Source organism: Cyprinus carpio, chromosome B3 (genome assembly GCF_018340385.1).
Source record: "Cyprinus carpio isolate SPL01 chromosome B3, ASM1834038v1, whole genome shotgun sequence".
NCBI lineage: Eukaryota > Metazoa > Chordata > Actinopteri > Cypriniformes > Cyprinidae > Cyprinus > Cyprinus carpio.
Genome location: NC_056599.1, coordinates 9,993,705 through 10,016,265, shown reverse-complemented (window position 1 = coordinate 10,016,265; position 22,561 = coordinate 9,993,705). Strand labels below are relative to the sequence as shown.

Genomic DNA, 22,561 nt, shown 5'->3' with positions numbered 1-22,561 from the left:
GTGTTTTTGTTTGGTCCCTGAACAGACACAGATAACACTCTTTAAAGTCTGATAGATTCTGATTGGCTGTCAGTGTTTTTATCGTTTATTAGTTGGAAATAACTGATCTGAAAGTGATTCATATTTTATTATCATAGCTGTGGTGTGGACTTGCCCGTTCTCAGAGAGTTAAAACGATTAATATTATTACTGTATATTGTTTATTTATTGTTATCATTGTTATCTTTGGTGTGAACTTTAAATGTGAAGGCCAAAACAAAAACAAACAGAAAAAGACCATAGCTGACTATGGTTAAAATCATATTTTATTATCATTTACACCTTTTTTTAATCATTAGGATTAAACAATGAACCGTTTTATTGTTGAAAATGACATTAATGTGGATAAGACGGATCAGAAGGAAGGGTTCCCAAACCCAACACGTGACTGCAGCTCGTGAATCTCCTCTAGAAGGGACTCCTCTTGCAAATTCATCTAAAAAACCAAACTTATAAGAGGTCAGAATTATATTTTGATAGCACAGACTTCACAAACACATTGACATTAAGCAGTACAAACCTTTAGGGCATATTTATATGACTGCTCTGCCTCTAGTTTTCTGCCAGTCTGAAAGGAAGTCAAAACTACAGTCAAAATAATGCTTCTGTTGAAATGCTGAAAGAACTGTGTAAACGAACAGTTTCATTTCATAATGATGTCAATAATATGGAAGTTAATAGATTTGGTTACCAACATTCTTCAAAATATCTTCTTTTGTGTTCCACAGAAGACAGAAACTCATACAGGCTTAGAATGACATTGAGGGAGGGTAAATGATTTTTTCATTTTTGTGTGAAGAAGTGTAAAGAAAGAAGGGAATAAATGGGAGAAAACGGTCCGAATGCATTTGTCAGACACTTACCCGTAAACAGACTAGCGACAGGTAACCCCACACCTCTGGATTCCTGTTATTGAGTGCGTTGGCTTCGGTCAGCGCCTCTTCAGCCTCAGTCAGCTCCTCCAGCTGATCAACAGCACATTTAAATGCACATAACAACAACAAGCCAAGACAACTAACCCTAGAGCCTACTGCATCATATTTGGGTATGCAAATTTCTTCAAAAACTTGTTTAAAACCTTGCTGAAATAGTTTATACTTTTTTAGCAAGTAAAAGGCCTTTTTGTATATTTGTCAAAACCTGTCTTTTTGCTTGATTGTGTCTCTACTGATTTTTATAACGTAAACATGAGAATAACGTTTATGTTGTTGGTAATATTTCAAGATGAACACTTACTGGACTGAAACAACTTAGCTTGATTATCATCATTCTTTAGAAAAATCCTGTTAAAATGCATCAGATATGATTCTCAAGCTTGTTAGGAATGTTTATTTAATCATCTGTCAATCATCCTTGTATTATATGCTATAAAACTACAGAGCTTTGATCATAAAACTAAGCATTTCAATATCATCTTACTGAGACATTGTTGCAGATATAGAGTAACAACTGATATTCATATGAATTTGATGTATTGACATGTATCTTCACAATAAGAGCAGGAATATTCAACCAATCACAGACTCTCCTTCTACTGTGGCTCCAGCAAAGCTCTTCTGCTTACGCTGAGAAGCTACAAGCCAGAGACGTCCAGCTCTTCTAAATCCATTATGGGTTTGTACTCACTCTATAGCAGGCGATTCCCAGTCTGAGCCAAGTAAGACACGACGGCGAGCGTTTGCAGGCACGCAGGAATACAGGTTTGGCTTTTTCATACTACAGAGGGAATGAAGCAGACATGAAAACTGCTTTATTGAAACTAAAAATATTCCAAAGCAGCTGATCTGTACTCACTTCTCCTTTCTGCAGATAGATGGAGCCCAAGCGAAGGTAGATGGAGTGTGTGTCTGAGGCGTCCAGCACAGAATCCAGCGTCCGCTCATAGCAGCTCTGAGCATGAAAGTAATCGCCCTTCTCGTAATGCAAGTGACCCCACAGGGCCCATATGTCGGGATTCTGTGAGGAGGCGAAATAATGTATTTGAAGTGCTTCTCAAATCAAATCTGTAGAAAGGTCATGGAAAGATGCAGACCTGGAAGTTGTCGGTCAGCGCCTCCTTCAGGCTGGCCTCGGCGCTGTCGTGTTCTCCTCTCAGCAGGTGTAGTTTAGCGAGAGCGAGGTGATATGAGCTGATGGTGCCTCTGTCTGGAGACAGCAGCTCGAGAGCCAGAGCACGCTGGGCCATCTGAGGACACCAACACAATCCAGCATTAACTTCAGGCTTGATGAGACTTATTTAAGTGTAATGTAAGTCATTTACATAAAGAAGCAAAAACGGCCTTTTCAACAAAGGGTCAAAATAGCCATAAAACACTAAATTATGGCTGTCTTTGGTGCAAGAAACCTTCTAAGTAGATCTCAGGTGAAAACAAATGTCTCCTTTAATGTAACTGCCGTGACCTGTAATGCGTAGTTCTGCAGGAGAATCCACACTGTCTCCATGTAGATAGTGGTTTGGACGCTGGTTGGGGGAATTTGGTGTTGTACTTCCTGTTTGCTCTCCTGGTCGTTCTGTGGCTGGTCTTCTTCATGTACAGCATCACCTTCATCTGTAAAGCAAATGATCCCAGATCAGCTATGAATGAAAAGTTTTTGTCACAGAGCAGAAGGACATGAGGCGGTCACCTGTCTCCTCTGTGTTTCCAGCTGGAGTCTCACTGCTTTCATCATTCTGCTCCTTCTTCTGACCAGGCTGAGTCTCTGAGCTTATTTCTGGTCTAGATGCGGATTCATTCTGCAGGACTGCATTAAGCTGCTTATTGGCTTCCCGAAAAGCCATTTCTGCCTCTATGAACTTCTCCTGAGTCTGGCAGAATATACCTGAGGACACACATTTACATCATTTTGAAAAATAAAATGTAAAAAAGATTAAAATGATATCCTGTTGCAGTCAGAGTAAAATAAACGTAAATGAATGAAGTATATTTATTGCAGCATATTTATGTTCTGTGTAATCTGTCCTCACCAAACAAAGCCCAGGCGACCACATTGTTGGGCTCCACACAAGTCGCCCTTTCAAAGAAGGTCTCGGCGTCCTCATAGCGTCCGTTCATCTCTGACAGCACGCCGCACATGAGCAAACTGCAGCGAACACAACAGAAAAATGAGTCAAAGCACTCGTTTAGAAACCTAGTGTGAGTCATTTGTGTCTGCTGACCTTGGTATGTGTGTTTGCTGGATGGATAAGGCCTGTTGAAAGCACTCCTCTGCCTTCAGGTGGTCAGCGGTCAGCATGTGGAACGCTCCGTAATCACACCAGTGGGACGGCTCGCTGCGCTCTTGAATCAAACACTACAGAGAGACGTGACTCACATCCAATGATACTGGCATGTCACAAATGATGAGTTTGAAATAGCACGCTGTCATTAGAACATGCCATTTCAAAGGAATTCATTGTATATGCATGAGATACTATAATTACATCCTTCATTTTTCACAAAATATTGTGCATTCATGCTTGAAATGCCCGTGTGATTGCAATTTACATTACAGTAATATCCAGGGACATTTGAGTGGTTTTGTACTTATTATTTTGTACTTCTCATTATGGCTATCATTCTCTTTACTGTAACACAGTGTTTGTTTGCTTTTTAAATCAGCATAAATAAAAGAGAGCACAGCAAATTATAACATTATGTATATATATTATACTTAATTTAGTTAATTTAGAAAAAAAAAATGTATCTTGAAAAAAAATACTCACATTTCACTGCCGGTTATATATTCTCTATATAATCATGTATGTGACGAATAAAAATCTTGAATCTTGAATCTAATAAATAAGTGATAAAAGTGTCTTCTAAAAAATGTAAATGTGAAGACTTACTGTATTTTAAATAATACATCAGTATTTTTCACATTACAATAATGAGAGTGGGGTACTTAATTGTCATAGAATGATGTCACTATGCCAACGTTTAATGTTGCTAAAATAGCTTGTTTATTTCAGCATAAATGTCATCTTTTATTGCTTTGTTTTCATTTGTGGGTGGAATATGACCCAGACATGTTGTTTAATGGTTCATAAACGAATTATGGAATTTACAATTCACCCTAAACACTGTAAAACGCAAACAGATTTTAGATTTGCAAAGCCCATTTGATCTTTTGAAAAATGCATCATTTTTGCTATTATGAGTGCATTATTATCACCACACCATTTCTCATTAATTCATCCGGGAGTTTAGCTTTTGAGTGTTTTTTGTCTTGTTTTGAATTTTCACTATTCTGAATGAATAAATCAGCATATATTAAATGCATTATAGAAAAAACTGCCATAATATATGCATACAGTATATCGTACTTTATTTACTTTTATTAAATAATATATCTTTAATTTTTCCCATTACAGTAATACAAATGTCATTAAAATAATATCACTATTTAAATATACATATATAGAGAGAGGGAGTCTAGTATGATAGTATGTTAAAGCAGCAGAAGAGCTGTAATGCTTCACCTCCTGATAGTACTGTGCTGCCAGCTGGTAGTCCGTGTTGAGTTCGGCCTCTCTGGCGAAGTGTTTGAGTTGAGCACAGCTCAGGACAGGCTCCTGATGAGCGTCCTGAGAGTCCACTGACAGAGTCTGAAGCAGTGCATGAAAAAAACACACACACTAATAAAGACCCAGCGCTTAATAATAAAGGTTAAAGGTTTGTTCAGAACAATAAGCCTCAGTATTAGTAACAGTAACACTTCCCCTAACAAATAACAGAATTTTTTTTTTTTTTTTGAGGCATCACCTTATTAAGAGTAGCATGCATCTCGTCCACCAGGAACACGTATAACTGACTCAGGAACGCTTGCAGCTGTTCAGGGTCTGAGAAAGCCTCTGTCCTCAACATCTTCTCTCTTACGATCCGCACCACAGAGTACTGCCACATACAACATCAGGAGCTCATTTACATATGTGCTCTGATAAACAAGAGTATGAACCAGAACAACGTTAGAAGTCCAAAACAGTCAGTGTTGTTATTGACAATTAAAGGGATAGTACACGCAAAAATTAAAGACAAACCCTCATGTTGTTACAAACCCATAAGACCTTCGTTCATCTTCAGAACACTAATTAGTTAAGATATTTTTGATAAAATCTGACACAACGCATGCACGTGGCGTTACTGCTTACGTTAACAAGCATATGTGTCAACACGCGCATGCGTTGTTTACATGATGCGGAAGCAAGCGCATGCATCGTAATAGTCTTTCCACAATGACGGTGCACTGCTGCAGACAGGATGAGGAGAAGAATTGTTTAATTAAGTCATTATTTTTGTTTTCTTTGCACACAAAAAGTATTCTCGTAGCTTTGTTAAACAGCGGTTGAACCCCTGATGTCACATGGACTATATTAACCATGTCCTTGCAACGTTTCGATCTTACACAGGTCGAGGGTTGGATAAAAAAGGATATGTGGAGCAGTCGTATTAGATTTTATAGCTGCATTTGACTTTATACATCATAAGCTTCTTTTGGAAAAATTGGGAGAGTTATAGATTTAGACCATCAGTAATTGCTTGGATGGAAAGTTATTTGGATAATATATCACAGAGAGTTTTTTTTAAACAGAAGTTATTCGGATAGAAGGGGAATTGAATGTGGAGTTCCACAAGGGAGCTGTTTGGGACCATTTTTGTATTGGATTTATATCTGGTATTAAGAAGTGCTAAATTAACAATGTATGCAGACGATACAACAGTTTATGCATCTGCACAAACGTCGGTTGAATTGACGGCTATTTTGAATGAGGAGTTGGAGAGTATAGAAAAGTGGATTTTAAAAAAAAACAAGTTGATACGAAATACATCTAAAACAAAGAGTATAGTATTTGGGTCTAATTATTATCTACGGTCCAAACCGGAGCTGAAATTATATATAAATAAAACAATTATTCAGCAAGTTAAGGAAGCAAAACTATTGGGTATCTCCCTGGATAATAAATTGTCATGGTCAAAGCATATTGAGAACACAGTGAAGAGAATGGGAAGGGTGGTAGCTGTAGTAAAGAGATCTAGACGATATTTTACGAAGGAATTATGAAATATCAAATTATGACTGTTTTGTTGCAAGTAACCTTGCAAATGGACTTCAAAAACACATTTAACCTGACTGACCTTCATCTGTTCCTTGAAGGCAAAGTATTTCCCAGAGTAGTTGAGCTCTCCGAGAAGCTGGTTTTTACGCTGTTCCTGCAGGACTGGGTCCAGAGGTCTCCCACCCGGCAGAAACGCTGCCCCGAACAGCTGCTGGTACTGATCCAACACCTGAGCGGCCACACTCGCTATCTGAGACTGGTATTCCTGTACTGCCTGAGAATATCAAGCACATTTATTAGTCATTTTATTCTTATTTATAATTCGGTACGACCAAGGCATTGCATAGTATGTTTCAGCCATTCTGTTATGCTATGATAGTATAAATTGTCATAGAAAAAAGAGTTCCCACAGATCTGACTGTGAGCAAAAAATAAATGACAGAAGTGGTGAGAAAAAGGAGAAAACACATGTTGTTTTTACTCTTTCTGCTCCTGCTGGCCGTCGAGGCAGTGGAGGTCTGGGAGGAACCAGCTCCATCACCCTGTGGCAGACAGAATCAGTTCACATTAAGCATCATATCTGAGGACAACGCAGTGCTCTGAATTTGAATGAAACTCTTTCCTATTACCGTTTGGCCAGCTCCTCCGGTGGTCTCTTTGGAGCCAGTGGCTTTTCCACAGCAATTTCAATAATAATGTACGATCTTGAATCGGCGTACATCTGAGACGTTAAGAAAAGTTTAAAGAAAAAAGGTGAAAATCATACCTTACCAAGAGTGTATTCATATTTCACTTCTTCATTTTAATATGTGATTGACAGCTGAACTGACCTGTCCCTCAGTGTTCAGCTGAGGCTCCAGTCCAGACACGCTGTCAGTCTGAGCACATTTTCCCTGCGAGTCCGGCTGTAGAAAGACAACATCAGTTAGTAGATCCAAACTTATTTACATATAAAATGTTTTGTGTGTATTAAAATAAACATGAAACGGCATTCAAAACCTATTTTACTTGCGTAATGTGATGTACGCTACTGTTCAAAAGTTTGGGGTCAGTAATTATTTTTGAAAGAAATTAATACATTTAATCAACAAGGACACATGAAATTAACATGACATTAAATGTTACAAAATATTTCTACTTCAAATAAATACTTTTCTTTTGCCATTTTAATTCAGACAGCAATTAGAATACATAGAGTCTAATTAGAGTAAATAGACATTATAAAAAAAAACATATTTTTAATTTCAATGTTTCAAACAGCGCTCAGTTTTGCCAACATGAGTCAGAGATCTCAATACAAAGTTTTTCATCAAAGTCTCTCAAGATCACATAATCGATCTTGTCTTTCTCCACTGACATGGCTGATTTAACCGAAACACATCTGAGCATCATCTCTTCTGGGACTCTGAGAAAGGTGTGTGTGTTTGTGTGCATTGGCTGAGCGGCTGTTATTTGTCTTGCGGGCAGCTGCGGCGTCAGATGCTCAGTTGGTGGAGCGGCTGTGTGTTCCTCGCCTCTCTCCATCTGCTGCGGAGCCACGGGGCGTCAGGGAGGGGCAGATGAGCAAAGGAGATGATTCACCCGCCAATCTGCTGCTATTACAGCTAATTGGTTTGGGAAGCGTCTCTCAGCCACAGATCCGGATTTAATTAGGGGGAAATATCGATATCGAAAACGAGCCCCATTGCAGCACGGAAAGGGGAAGAGATGGCATCAGAATCCAAAGGATCTTAACCCATTGACTCTATCAGGTCTCATTTGAGTAAAAACGTATATGATTTGTGTGCATATATGTAGATATTAGACAAAAAGTCTATAAGAAAATCATTTTCTGCAGTGAATGATAAATAACACTGACGTAACACAGTACCATCTCCAAATACGTATTAAGATGAAATTAGGATAATTAGGATAGTAATTAGGATAAGTAATTAGGATATTAACAAGATCTGACTTGTGATTTCTTTTCTTTACCTTTTTGGAAACATCGTTGTTTCCTCTTTGGTTCTCCATGGTTCTACTCTGAAAAGCCTTTAAGGAGTTGACAGAGGAATTGGCTCGATTTCGGCCCAGTGCTGCCGGGGCTTTGCTGATCTCCTTCAAAACACTGTAGGTCCTCTGAGTCTGGAACAGCACAGAAGATAAGATTCGCTCTCAAACAATCAGTCTTAAGATAGTATGTCTTTTTTTTGACCATTTGAAAATATCGATCAAAGCACTATTCATTTTTTTTATGGTGTAAAACTAGTCAAGTCACATTTGTAGTATTAATATACACAATACTGATGGTTTCAAAGCAGCTTCATAATAATAAATAAGAAAACCACAGTGTTATTAATGTAAAATCTATTACGAAATAAATTACAGAAGTCAATAGTGTCATTATTCAGCTCGATTCAGGTCAATAACCACATCACTAGTGCCATTATCCAGCTCAGTTTAGTTCAAATCTTGTTTTCAGCTCAGTCCATAATGTTACTGAATATTAATTGGCTTTTAAACCACAACAGAGAAAGACAGAGGCAACCATGGCAAGAAGCCAAATTTAAAATTAATTTAATTTTACCACTTAAAATGATACTGGAGACATTAGCTTCATCACAGCAAAAATGATCTTCTTAATCAATACTATTTTTATCTTATTTTCCAGTACAACTATCTAAACATTATTAAATCAAGGTACATTTACTTGAGATGTTGAAAAGTAAAATTACTTAGCATATTGAAGAAATAAGCCCCGAGAAGCTGTGGTTTACAGTGAATTTATAACAGCTAAGGGGCGTTGTTAGGTACGAATGGTTATAAAACGGATATTCCATATACGAGTAAGATTTCACAAAATAAAACAAATAAAGGGTAATGATATTAATAAAAACATTATTTTCTGCCAAACAATTTAGTTCCTCAGAAAAACTTGTGGTTCTAACAAAGTGGTTTCCGAGCAACACACAAATGTAAACAAAGGTGTATGTTTGTAGAGTAATTTACAACAGCTTCGAACACGGCTCAACCAATCAGAATCAAGGACCGGAACTATCCGTTTTATAATATGTATCTTTCTAATAAAAATGTGAGCGTTTAAAGTTATTTTTAAAGTTAAATTAAATGAAGGTTATTTTTCTAACCCTGGGAGCAGATATTTTTCTTGTTTTAAACACAAACTTAATTTTAATTTTTAAAAAAAAGACTCAAGAGTCATTTTATATAATAATTTTTTTTTTTTTTTTTGCATTGATCTGAAAGTGTCAGAGTTTAATTCAGTGGTGTCACCTCTGATCTTGATTTGAAGCATGATTCGTTTCATGTGGATGTGACTGATATTCACTCACCTTATTCAGCAGATCAGACTCATAAAACGGGTAGATTCTGTACACCCCGTGTATACGCCGCACTCCAGGGTACAACAACGGCACCAGATCCATGTAAACCACTCCATGGAATGAGATCTGTACCTCATCCTCCCCCTACAACACACCAAAGCAATACTTGTGGTTTATCTATAGGCAAGCACAATAATGGAATCTAAATTTATTGCCGTCTTGTTTTGGGTTTTGAGTGCCATCTTAACAGAATAGTTCACCCAAAAATGAACATTTGCTGAGAATTTACTCACTCTCAGGCCATTCAAGCTGCAGATGAATTTAAACAGATTTGGAGAAATGTAGCTTTACATCACTTGCTCAGCAACGGATCCTCTGCAGTGAATGGGTGCCGTCAGAATGAGAGTCCAAACAGCTGATAGAAGTAACAAAGAGTACAAACCACGGGCATAGTTTTGGTTTGAACATTGGGGGTGTAAACTGTTTTAGAAGCATCCCGGGTCATGCTCACTCACAAGGTTTATTTATTTGATTGTTTGCTAAATATACTTATTTTTGTGAAGTGGTCTTTTGTGCTATCATCTATGTAAAGTTGGTTAATAACATAACTGCAATAAAGTAACTTGCAGTAAATATATATATAATGTATTTTATATTATTTAGGCACTTATAGGCTATAGTTTGAAAGAATGTCGATGTTTATTAATCAATATAGCAATTGTTATGAAGAAACAACCGCCTGGACATTTAGAACCAATAGCTACAACATGCCGCAGTTGTAATAAAATCTTTAACAGATTATCTAATATAAACTCTACAAGAAGTTAGACTAAATTTTACACAATAAATAAGCCTACAATAAAACGTGATAAATTCTAGTAAAGGTGGTCATGAGTATATATGTTAGTGCTGGTTCTAGACTTTTTTCTCCTCTTTTCATTAGTCTTTTCAGTTTATTTGCCTTTTTTTAGCTACTGTTCAACTTTCTCCATAGCATTTTAAAGTGGCTGTTTCTCTAAATTATTCAATTAGGATCACATATTTGAATCTTATCACACTTCTCAAGCACGCAGGTGAACGCATCTACTCATCTACTTCTTGGATGAGCTGAAGGTGAGGGTACATTTTCAGCAAATTTTAATTTTTGGGTGAACTATGCCTTATCTGTTAAAGTTCAGGATGCTTCTCACCTGTCTTGTCTTCCCACCTTTGGTTGGTGCCGTCTGTATGGCCTTCATGATCTCAACAGGCCACAATCTACATTCTGCAATCCTGCGGGAAAGACTGAGAAAAATAGGAAGCCGTGATTGGAGCACATGAATTTCAGGACACAGTAGTGAGTGCATTGATTAAAAGTGTTTACTCACCAGGCCACACCTCCCGCATCAATAAAGCAACGACGTGCTGTATCCCAGCTCACTCTTTTCTGGTTACACTCTGCGTCTGCTCTGAAATCCTTGTCCTATAGCACACAAACAGATCAATGTGGTGACATATTCCTTCCACATCCATCACTGAAGCGTCTATTAATGGCTCGAGTCACCTCTATGTCAGTAAGGTCTCCGTGATCCATGTCTGTGGGTTCTGCATCAATATAAAGGCCCTGAATGACCTCGGCCCCTGGTGCGAGAAGAGACCCCAAGGGCCACTTTTTGGATCTTGGCACTGGCTCCTTCTCACCACCCATTTTTAAGACGCCATTGGAGAATAACAAGACTTGCTCTTTCTGTAAAACGATGAATAAACAATGTAAGACTTTTTATTTGTAATTATTGCAAATTATTATTTTAGACATAAATATATTTTGCATATATCTATTTATGTTAACGCTTTCAATTTTTAAATGACTTTTTTAATTTTTTTGGCACTTGCTATATGAACAACTTAAGCAATGTATTAGTTGAAAAAATCTGAAAAGTATTTAAATTATTTTTAGTGCTGTCAAACTATTAATCGCGAATAATCGCATCTAAAATAAAAGTTTTTATTAACATAATATATCTGTGTGTACTGTGCATATTTATTATGTACGTATAAATACACACACATACAGTATATATTTTGCAAATATTTACATGTATTAACATGTATTTACCGGTATTTATATTCATATAATTTATATTATATATAAATATATTTAATATATAAACGTAAGATATTTTTTCTTAAATATATAAATGCATGTGTGTGTATTTATATATACATAATAAATATACACAGTACACACACATATATTATGTAAACAAACACTTTTATTTTGGATGCGATTAATTGTGATTAATCGCTTGACAGCACTAATTGAAACACAATCAGTCAACCGTTTGGAATGATTTCAATCTTTTTATGTTTTTGAAAAAGAAAAAAAAAACATATTTTCAGCAAGCATGCATTTATTTGATCAAAAACACAATAAAAAACAAACACTTGTCTCTCACTGTGGCTGAGACGGGCATCTGCAGGGCAGCTATATAGTGGGATGGAGGTGTGGAGGCAGGATTCCAGACGTCAGGAACAGAATACGCCGTCTCCACAGTGACCATCAGCACATTAGAGTCAGAGCGCTGGGCATCAGAGAGCAACGGCTCGGGAACATGCACCATCACATCGAGTGTGGACTGTGCATAGAAATACAAACAAAATACATAACCAAATATCTTTAGTACATATGTAGTGGTGTAAAAATGTGGTTATGAACATTGTCTTTACTTTTACGCCATCCTCATGTACAGCAACGTCTGCCGGTGATCCGGGCACCGCGTGAAGAAGCACGGTGGATGAGAAACTACACTGACCTAGAATAAAGATATCAAACCTCACGAATATGAGAATCCATAAAAAGTGCCTTCAAATGTGTAACGTTTGAATCAAATGAGTAAAACCTCGCAGCAGCGGCAGTAGATCCACGACGGCTTGTCCTAGTACAGTGGTTTTCTCCTCTTTTTGTTTTTTCTCTTTTGGTAAGATCTCGAACACTGTTACTGAGAATACACATTTCTGTTTACATTTAACCATGAACAATTTAACATTTAAAATCAAGTCAACTTAGGGCTGCACAATTACGACAAAAATCAGAATTATCGATTATTCAGTTGAAATTGTAATTGCGATTATTAATTACGATTATCACAATTTACATTGAAAGATGTTTATACCATTGTATAACTGCATGCCGTATTTTTATATGAAAATAAACAAGCTGAAAACACTCTAACGGAAAAACTTTTAGTGCTTTTCTATAGTATTAAGCCTCAAATGTCAACTATATATCGGATTGGTTTCTTATTTAAATTATAAAAAAGTAAAAATATGAATGGTATTATAATGTACAGCGCCTCGCACATGACATGCAGGAAAAAATAGCAGGCTACATCATGTGCATGATTTATTCATTCATTCCCTCAATGTACTAAAATGTGCACACGATTACTATTGCGATCCCTCGATTTACTATTTCATTCACTCGATTTAAAAATCGTGCGCACGATTTAGCAAATCGAGGGAATGCAATAGTAATCGTGTGCACGTTTTAGTACATTGAGGGAATGAATTAGTAAATCGTGCGCACAATTTATTTATTTTTTCTTGCATGGCATGTGGGGGGCTCCGTAATAATGTTATACTAAAACTAAAATTTAAATAATGGGAAAACCCCTTAAGATAACATGTAGAAAGAAAAAAATGCATCTTAAGCATGCAGAATAACATAAGTGGATTTCGAACGATTAATTGCCGCTTTGAACTGTTACGTAATTGTGGCATCCATAATTGTAATCGCGATTAGAAATGTGATTAATTGTGCAGCCCTAAGTCAACTATACTGTATATAAAGCAAGGGCTTTTAAATAATATAATAAATAAAAAGAAAACAGATAGAATAGAAAAAGAATAGAGCAAGCTAGTGTTAGAGGTCTTTTTTATAATTGTATAATAAATGAAAAGAAAATAGATGGAATACAAAAAGATTAAAAAGGTAGTTAATTTTTTTTTTTTTTTTTTTATAAATAGAATTAGAGTAGTGAGTGAAAAAGTTAGAGGGTCAAATAAAGATGGGAAGAGATGTGTTTTAAGCCGATTCTTAAAAATGGCTAAGGACTCAGCTGCTCGGATTGAGTTGGGCAGGTCATTCCACCATTAGGGAACATTTAATTTAAAATTCCGGAAAAGTGACTTTGTGCTTCTTTGGGATGGCACAATCAAGCGATGTTCACTTGCAGAACGCAAGCTTCTAGAGGGCACATAAGTCTGAAGTAATGAATTTAGATAAAGGGGTGCAGAGCCAGTGGTGGTTTTGTATGCAAACATCAATGCCTTGAATTTTAATGCGAGCAGCTATTGGTAGCCAGTGAAAATTGATAAACAGAGGTGTGACTTGTATTCTTTTCGGCTCATTAAAAGTTAATCTTGCTGCCGCGTTCTGGATTAATTGTAAAGGCTTGATAGAACTGGCTGGAAGACCTGCCAAGAGAGCGTTGCAATAGTCTAGCCTGGACAGAACAAGAGCTTGAACAAGGAATTTTCCATTATAAATATCTAAAATTTCTTACTCGAGGATGCATTTGCTTAAGAAGCAAAATGACTTAAGAAATCTCTTAAAAAGTGTTTAAAAAACTGTCTGAAAAAAAAAATTATCAAAAGTGAGTATACTGTATTAAAAACACTTCATTTTATTTTTATTTTTATTAGAAACGAGAAGTCATTTTGCCCCTCACGTAAATGTAGCTTGGTTTAAGAATGTTTAGATATTTGTACCAGAAAACGAGACAAAAATCCTCACGTATGACAGGTTTATGAGCCACATCGTCCAGTGTATGTGCCCCCTCCGAGCACTCAAAGCTGCAGGTGAAGCTGTAAACCACATCTTTGTCCACAGGGACGTCCAGTTTTTGTGAGTCTCCAAGCACACATCCATTAAACTCCACCCGAACAAAACTGAGACACGAATCAGTCCTACTGCCCCTCTGAAATAATCACAGACGAGGGTAACAATTAACTTACAATACCAAAACACACAACAGCCAACACTGTATTATATTAATGTACTAGTGCGAGAATGCCACACTACTGCAGCTATATTCTTACTACTGTAACATCAGCATAATAAATTAATATTCACATTCAAACAGTGCAAGAGGCTTTAAGTATCTCTCTAATGTTTAGTATATTTATACATTTACTTTTTAAAAGTCAAGCCAAGTTTGTTTTACATCGCCACAGTTTTATTGTAGCAACAGTTGTAGTGGAGACCGGGGCAAGTTGTCACACTGTTCACTTCAGTGAATATTATTTCTCATGCTTTTTGAAAGTCAGTTTCTTCTCAAATCAAGACAGTGTTTAACGTAGTGTTTTAAACCATATAACGTTAGCTATAAACAGCAAGAATGTAAAACTCCACAGTTATAGCCGTTCCTCGTGTGACAACTAGCCCCGGTTATGCTCACCATTATTCGATAGAATGAGGCAATAATTGATTGTAAAGCTTCTAATGATTTTAGTGACTTCCTACCAAATGATTCCCCGACAGAACAGTGATCTGCACCGGCACAGCTCTCCCAAACTCTCTGTGATTCTCCATGTTGACAAACGAAACGACTTTCTCCTCAACTCTAGACAACTGTGTTGCTCAGCGCTCACTTGTTTCCATAGAAACGACGCGCCGCGTCGATCTCGCGATACCACGTGAGTTGGCGTCGTGAGAAGTCGAGCTGCGTACACGCAGCGCACGGAAGTTTGATGCTAAATTTTCCGTTTTCCGACTTTATTTTGACAGTCTCTGTTACATACGATTCATTTAAATCCCCCAACGAGCTGGAGGTACATAAAGGATGGGTGACGGAAAGTGAAAGCTGTGTTTTCGGACGCTAGCGTGCGCTTCCTGGCGGGTAACTTGAATCACTCCCTGATAAGAGTCTTGAATCTTCATGAATATAACCTTATACTGACTGGATGTAGACTTAGTGTACTTTAGTACGCACTCTTTAGTACGCTTTAGTGGATTTCTAACTGAACTTCGTGTCATTTGTGCTTCAAAACCGTCTGCATGTACACTGCCTTTCAAAAGTTTGGGATCAAGATGATTTTTTAATGAAGTTTCTTGCTCATCAAGGCTAGAATCCTTTAGACTTCTCCTAAAAAAAGTATCACAGGTTCCCAAAAAATATTAAGCAGCGCAACAGTTTCAACACTGATAATAAATGAGCATATCAGAATGATTTCTGAAGGATCATGTGACACTGGAGACATGATGCTGAAAATACAGTTTGATCACAGGAATACATTACATTTTAAAGTGTGTTAAAACAGAAACCCAATATTACAAATTGAAATAATATTTCACAATGAGCATAAGAGACTAAATCTCACGGATCCCAAACTTTTGAACGGCAGTGTTTATGTGACTGTTTAAGTGAGTTACAATAAAAGCTAAAAGGTGATTAATATGGTGTCTATAATTAGTTTATAATTAAAAAACATACGTAAACAAGTTTACCTAAAATCTTGCTTATTGTGTATTTTTCCCAGATACTGAGCATGTCTCTTCTTCATGCTGTTGACGAAGCGGTCAAGATGTGCAAAGCTGAAGAATCAAGACTCACTGAAAATGTCCGACAGTGCAAGGAGATTTTACGCTCCATGTGCGGTGATCTAAGTGGTTGTCTTGTTGTTATAATGTTCCTGTGTTTTTAAAAAGTGCAAATTTATTTAGAAAAGCTTAATTTATGGCATATTTTTTTGCAGGAGAACGCGTGTGACAGAAACCAGTGAGCTGGAGACTGCAGCAGCCATCGGAACTGAAGCCGGTTAGAGGAAAATCATTCATCTGTTTATATTTATCCGTCATATCATCCCACATCATAAATTACACATCCGATCTTTGTTTCTGCCTCCTAAAGCAGATCTTCTGCCCGGAGAAAAACAAGAGATTGAATTGTTGGAGCAGGTTTTAAAAAAAGCACTGAAAATCCGCAGCACATCTGAGGCTCATAAAGAACTTCGCCCTAATGAGAGAAAAAATAAAGCACTCTTTAATTATACCGTTAAAGAGGAGGATAAAAGAAAACTGGTGAAATCTGTCCCTCTGTCTGAGACGTGCAAAAAACCCATTCATCAGAGACGGGCCGGAGGGAATGTGACCCACGGGGGCCCCTGGACGCGGCCGGTTCTGGTCCGGAAGGGACCGACTGCTCATCCGGTGGTCAACGGAAGGCCGTCAGTCTCAAAGAGCGCTTCAGCGAAGATCTCTTCCACACGATCCCAACAAAAGATGTGTGTCAAAGCCACAAACGCTGAAGATAATTCCCCTTTAGTCTCCTGCCAAGAAGTGTCAGCATCCGGTAAAGATGGGGAAGTCTCAACAGGAAGCGTGCGGTCTAAGGAGCAATGGTATGTTTATGATCAGTTAGTCATCTTTGTTTTGTGAACATACGAAAGTAATTTTTAATCAAATGCATACACCACATTTTTAAAAGAAATTAATACTTTTATTCAGCGAGGAGTATGCATTAAACTGATCAAAAGTGACAGTAAAGACATTTATAATGTTATATAAGATTGATATTTTAAAAAAACGTTGTTCATTTGAACTTTCTATTCATCAAAGAATCCTACAAGAAAATGTCAAGCAGAATAACTGTTTTCAACATTGATAAAAAATAAGTAGGCTAATGTTTCTTGATCATCAAATCAGCATATCTGAATGATTTCTGAAGGATCATGTGACACTGAAGACTGGATGAATGATGCTGAAAATTCAGCTTTGCATCACAGGAATAAATTACATTTTAATGCATAATTATATAGAGAAGTTATTTTAAAATTTTACAATAATACTGTTTTTACTACATTTTTTATCAAATACAGTACATTTTTAAAAAATGTAAAAATCTACCATATATGTGTTATTGTTGTATAAATATGGAATATTTTCAAATTATTGTTGTATAAATATGGAATATTTTCAAATGTAGCTTTAAGGCTTTTCTTTGTTTTTGTTGTTGTTGTAGGATACCATCCCCTTTGTTACCAGCTTGGCGAGCACAGAGAACAAAACAGGAGCGGTCAGTCTGAAATTGTCTTTAAAAATTGAAGGAATATTGTTGGTTCACTACAAGCTGCTGAGCACTTTCGGTAGCGTTTGAGGCATAACATTAATTAGTAAATAATTCATACTTTAAAATCATATTATAATAAGGCACTTACAATGGATGTTAATGAAACAAGGCAAACATTAAAATACGGTTTACTGTATTTTAACATGAAACTAGTGTAATAGAAATCACTTTGCTTACCTCGTCTGTGAAACATCCATATTTTTAGTCTTGTTATGAAGATGTAAAGCAAGTAAATCTTTTTTTTTTTTCACATGATACACATATTTTTAAACTGAGAAAAATCTGAACATCAAATGATGTAAAGCAGAGGTTTAACTACTATACCTAGAAGAGTAGTTATGGTGCCAGGTTATGATTTAGAAAGCATCGTAACTCAAATAACACATTTGTAAGGAAGACTTCATGTAAGTGGTTCAAGTAAACGCCTTGCTCCACTGACTTCAGTTGTTTTCACTTATTGATAGAGCTTTACTTGCATTGAACACAACGTATTTCTTATAATATATAAATATATGCAGAACAATAAATTACACTTATTGTTGTGAGAAAAAAAAAATAATTTTTCTTTCAGATTGTGGAAGAAAGTGTTAACCCAGCAATCAAAGCCAGTACCAGAGAGAACCAAATTCACAGAGAGACTGCGAGACACTGTATCCTTTTCAGCTCAGTTGTGGTTGATCGGTATCACCTCAGACATGATCAGTGTGTCCGTGCAATCATCATTACTCCTGTTGGTGTGGACCCTCAAGCCTTCCAAGATGAGAAGTACATGAGTTTGCTTCTTCCTCAGAACAGATTTGGAGAAATGTAGCATTACATCACTTGCTCACTGTGGATCCTCTGCAGTGAATGGGTGCCGTCAGAATGAGAGTCCAAAACAGCTGATAAAAACATCACAATACTCCACAGTCCATCAATGTCTTTTTGAAGCGAAAAAAACACCAATCCAGTCCATCAAACATGTCTTTTTTCACAGCACAAATGTTAACTGATGGACTGGTGGTGTGGATTATTGTGATGTTTTTATCAGCTGCTTGGACTCTCATTCTGACGGCACCCATTCACTGCAGAGGATCCACTGGTGAGCAAGTGATGTAATGCTACATTTCTCCAAATCTGTTCTGAGGAAGAAGCAAACTTATCTAGATCTTAGATGGCTTGAGGGTGAGTAAATTTCCATTTCTGGGTGGACTGTTCCTTTAAACACGACATCTGACTAAAATCTTGTAGTATTTTGTTGATGTATGTTCCTGAGCTGCTGCTGTATCAGTTCCCGTCCGAATTGCCTTCTGTATGTCCTGCTGATATCACAGCAGAGCTGGACGTGCTTACACAGCGCTGTCTTGACCTGACGCACTGCTTAAATGCTGAGCTACAGGCCCAGAAGGACTCAGAGTCAGGTACGCGCGCCCGGGGCAGAAAGATGGAGGGCTGCAGGAAGACAGAAGTGTGAGGGTGGAAGTAGGGGGCTGAGAAATGAGCAACTGGGCAATAAGGATCCTTCCAAGGATAACACTGTCATCTAGCCATTAGTCACAGGATGCTTCAGAATCAGGAAGCTCATTTAGAGTAGATAGAGACCAAGATATATATGTGTTTTTTTTTTTTTTTTGTGTGTGTCTTAGGTGAGTTAGGTTATGGGTAATTTGGGTTGTTGGGGGGGTTTGGAGAGGATGACGGCAGAACTTATTACGTGTGCTGACCATCGGAAGAAAGGTACTTTATAATCTAATTTTCATGTCAAGGTTCCTTGCTTGTGATGTTATTCATTTGCTTAATGACTATTGCAAATTTACACACACACACAAAAAAAATAGTGTGTTAAAGATTTATTAAACACACATTGACCTTTTGTCCCAACATGCCTCAGTAGAAGATTATGTAATCAGGTAAGGAGTCACAGTTCTAGGTTATTTAATAGCTTCTCAGCTATATTTACATGTGAAACAATTATAAAGCACAAAACAAATATTAAATATTACAAAATGTTTAACCATTTTTTACCAGCAGAAAATGTAATTAAAACATTTAATTTATAGAATGTAATTGTATTTATTTATTATTATTTTTGATAAATATAATGTTTATACAAAAAATATAATATTAAGAATAATTTAAATGTTAATATTAAATCATGATTTCATGATATTTTAGATTTTATTTAAATATTAATTAAACTGCAATTTTATTTAACATGTATCAGCTTGTCCCAACCTGACATTCATGAAAAATCCATTTATCACAATTAAACCTTCTAGTTCAAATTTGCCTTTTTTATACAGTATAGTGGATTCTTGTCTGAACCAACAGATAATAGCAGTTTTACTTCATGATAAACTGAATATTTTAATTTAAGGACACCAACATACAAAACCTTTTTTTTTGTGTGTGACAACTAGCCCCGGTATAGTATTCTGTATGTTCTCGTGGTATTTGTAGTGATCACAAGCTTGCTGTATTTTCTGAGCTCAGTCTAACACACCCTTCATCTTCAGGCTATTTTGGGTCTAATGTGGTGTCAGTAGCCTGTAATCTGTTCACTCTCCATTAAACACGGCCAGTTGTGTCTGCTCTGTGCCCAGTATCACAAATTCATTCACGATTTCTACAAGTGGATACACCGTCCATTTATCCAAGAAGACAAAATTCCCATCCCTTTCTCAACGTCGTTAACGGGTATAGTTTTTTAATTTATTTTGAAGTGTTACCTTAGGATTTAACCGGTAAAATCTCAAAGCCTCTCACATGGTTTTTAATTTTGAAATGTCATCCTCCATTCCCCGACCCCGGAGGGATCAATATACGACAGTTCTTGGGAAAGCAATTAATGTACTTTAGGTGCTTGCTGATTTTCCATGTTATGCCTTATTCTTGGCTTTTGGTATCATTAAAGTATTATTAAGAAGATTACTTATAATACATAAAAATATTCTAAAATATATTAATATATTCTAATATATAAAATCTTATTACAGATTTTGCAGTCTAGTTGTGAATTTGGTTCACTGTGCTGTTCGTACAGCTTGATCCGGATCATACGGGTTGATAAACTGGATGTAGTTCTAATGCAGGACTGCCCTGTGTTTCTCAGACTGGGAGAGATGGGATATGAGGATCTCTGGAGCTTTGTGTCCCGTCCGGAGGAGAGGTGAATGGGGCGACCCGGCCCGTTCCTGCCTGCCGCCCGTCCTGTCGTACAGCAGTGAGGCTGAACTGAGAGAGCTGGAAAGCCAAAGGCTCAGAGTAGAACAACTTCAGCAGGCCGTTCGTCTTCAGCAGGTTTAACATACTTTGTCTTTCTTTCTTAAATTCAGGAGGTAGCGTTTTCTTCTTGTTTTATTTTCATCAGCTTCTGTTTTAAACCGAGGTGAGCTGACTAGCTAGACAGCAGTCATAAAATTATTCTTCTGTGAGATGCATTATTTTGGATGGAATTTAAGGCAGCGTTGCATTTATCCGTCATTTGTAAGTCCCACAATACACTGCATGGATCCTGTACTTGTTGTCTTATTTAACACGTAAAACGGTTAGAATTAAAGTTGCGATGAAATATAAATAGTAGGGCTACAAAACGATTAATCACATTCGAAATAAGTTTGTTTACAAACTATATGTGTGTGTAATGTGTATATTTATTATGTATATGTATAAAATATAAATATTTTATATATAAATATAACATATTTTTCCTATAACAATGTTTTTTTTTTTTTTACTTCAGTTTTAGTTTTAATAGTTTTAGTGCATCACGGATTTAATGTTTTAAAACTAAATTAAAATGTGAAATGTTACTTAAGCTGCTTGTTGAAATAAAATATTTTGTTATATATTATATCTTTTTGTTATATATTTTACTTTATTTCAGTCCATGTTTATTTTATTTCATGTAATGGTTTATGGTTTCAGTTTCATTCTGAATTTAATAACCTTGTGGCGTGCACTGTATGCTTTCTGGGTAGACAGACAGCAGAGCAGTAATCAAATGTTGCCGTGTTTTCTGTTTTTAGGCGATGTCCGATAGCCTTGCGTCTTACTGGAGCTCTCGTCCCGTGGTTCTGCGGGGCTTGTACTCGCTGCTGGCGGAGGGAGGGGTTCAGTTCCCATCTCTGGTTTTGGATTCGGAGTCAGACTGAGCAAAAACAAGATTGTATTTCAGGGTCAGTGGACTGAATTCCCGGAAGCACGGTAGGGAGGTTTTCCTGCGAACTGACGCAAAGCAAACCGTACGCATGTTCTGTGTGTGCATTTGGCTCAGATGTTGAACAATCGGTCACGTGACTGGAGAGTGCAGCTGCTGCTAAGAAACTCAAATAAAGCTTCCAGCTGATGTCTCTCAGGATCCATGAGTCAGGATTTCATTTCATGACATATTATTTGGCTCTCTGATGAGTTCCTCCTGTTTGAATTCATTACTCAATGCGCCAAACCACTGGCATCTTTTGAATAGGAGTAGCACGTGTCCCGCTGAACCCTGCGGTGCTGTGGTTGTGCCAGCAGAGGGTGATGTGTTCTGAATGTCTGCCAGAGCCGCTATTGACAGCATGTGTGGCATGACGTCTGTTAGGACAGAAAGTCATTTAGACTCATCCTTCAGTTTATGAAAACAAACAAAAGTTGTGTTTACAGCAATGCAATTACTTATAACGAACATCTAAACACTCTAGAGCCACGTCGTACGTATAAAAATGTGTGTTATTTGAGCGAAGTGTCTAAATCATCTGAATCTAGAGTTGTAGGTGTTACTGACGCAGTTCCTGTGTTTGGATTTGAATCTATGCAAACAGTCTAGTCTGGTAACCTTGTAGATTTCGGAGGCCAGAACTCAAGGTTTTATGTGGATTGTTGCATTGAAAAAATTTTTGCTGGTTCAAGTACACACTTTAGTCAGCGTAACACCATACTTCATTTTTGACAGGAATGTAAATGAGGCCGTGAGGGATAAAAATACAGTGTTTTCAGTGGATTGTACTGTTGTTTAACAACAGAACGATTGTTCAGTTGATAAAATGTCTTTCTTAAAATTAAAAAATAAAAAAGTAGACAAAAGCCGTAAAACGGTT

The 22,561-nt window shown here is 37.0% G+C and overlaps 2 protein-coding genes across 3 annotated transcripts; one reads left to right on the top strand and one right to left on the bottom strand.

The window, feature by feature from the left end:
• Positions 1 to 287: 287 nt before the first annotated feature.
• Positions 288 to 15,283, bottom strand: cfap70 (cilia and flagella associated protein 70). Of its 2 annotated transcripts, none has more exons than XM_042719581.1 (26): positions 14,897 to 15,283; positions 14,168 to 14,351; positions 12,273 to 12,371; positions 12,100 to 12,185; positions 11,829 to 12,008; positions 10,937 to 11,119; positions 10,761 to 10,855; positions 10,584 to 10,677; positions 9,403 to 9,537; positions 8,048 to 8,197; positions 6,904 to 6,978; positions 6,703 to 6,794; positions 6,555 to 6,615; positions 6,153 to 6,347; positions 4,782 to 4,913; positions 4,499 to 4,624; positions 3,197 to 3,330; positions 3,005 to 3,120; positions 2,665 to 2,859; positions 2,440 to 2,588; positions 2,072 to 2,224; positions 1,834 to 1,995; positions 1,666 to 1,755; positions 903 to 1,004; positions 560 to 607; positions 288 to 475 (listed from the first exon to the last, which is right to left on the bottom strand). In XM_042719581.1, exons 1-26 carry the CDS (start codon positions 14,963 to 14,965, stop codon positions 395 to 397), a joined length of 3,186 nt encoding a protein of 1,061 aa, XP_042575515.1. In that variant the 5' UTR covers positions 14,966 to 15,283; the 3' UTR covers positions 288 to 394. The 2 variants fall into 2 exon arrangements, with proteins under 2 accessions (XP_042575515.1, XP_042575517.1); XM_042719583.1 differs by having other exon boundaries at positions 12,121 to 12,185.
• Positions 14,964 to 21,840, top strand: LOC109111966. The gene is made up of 12 exons (XM_042721359.1): positions 14,964 to 15,069; positions 15,161 to 15,204; positions 15,237 to 15,272; positions 15,913 to 16,025; positions 16,129 to 16,190; positions 16,284 to 16,773; positions 17,394 to 17,447; positions 18,073 to 18,151; positions 18,772 to 18,951; positions 19,136 to 19,217; positions 20,593 to 20,780; positions 21,509 to 21,840. Exons 1-12 carry the CDS (start codon positions 14,964 to 14,966, stop codon positions 21,632 to 21,634), a joined length of 1,560 nt encoding a protein of 519 aa, XP_042577293.1. The 3' UTR covers positions 21,635 to 21,840.
• Positions 21,841 to 22,561: the final 721 nt, after the last annotated feature.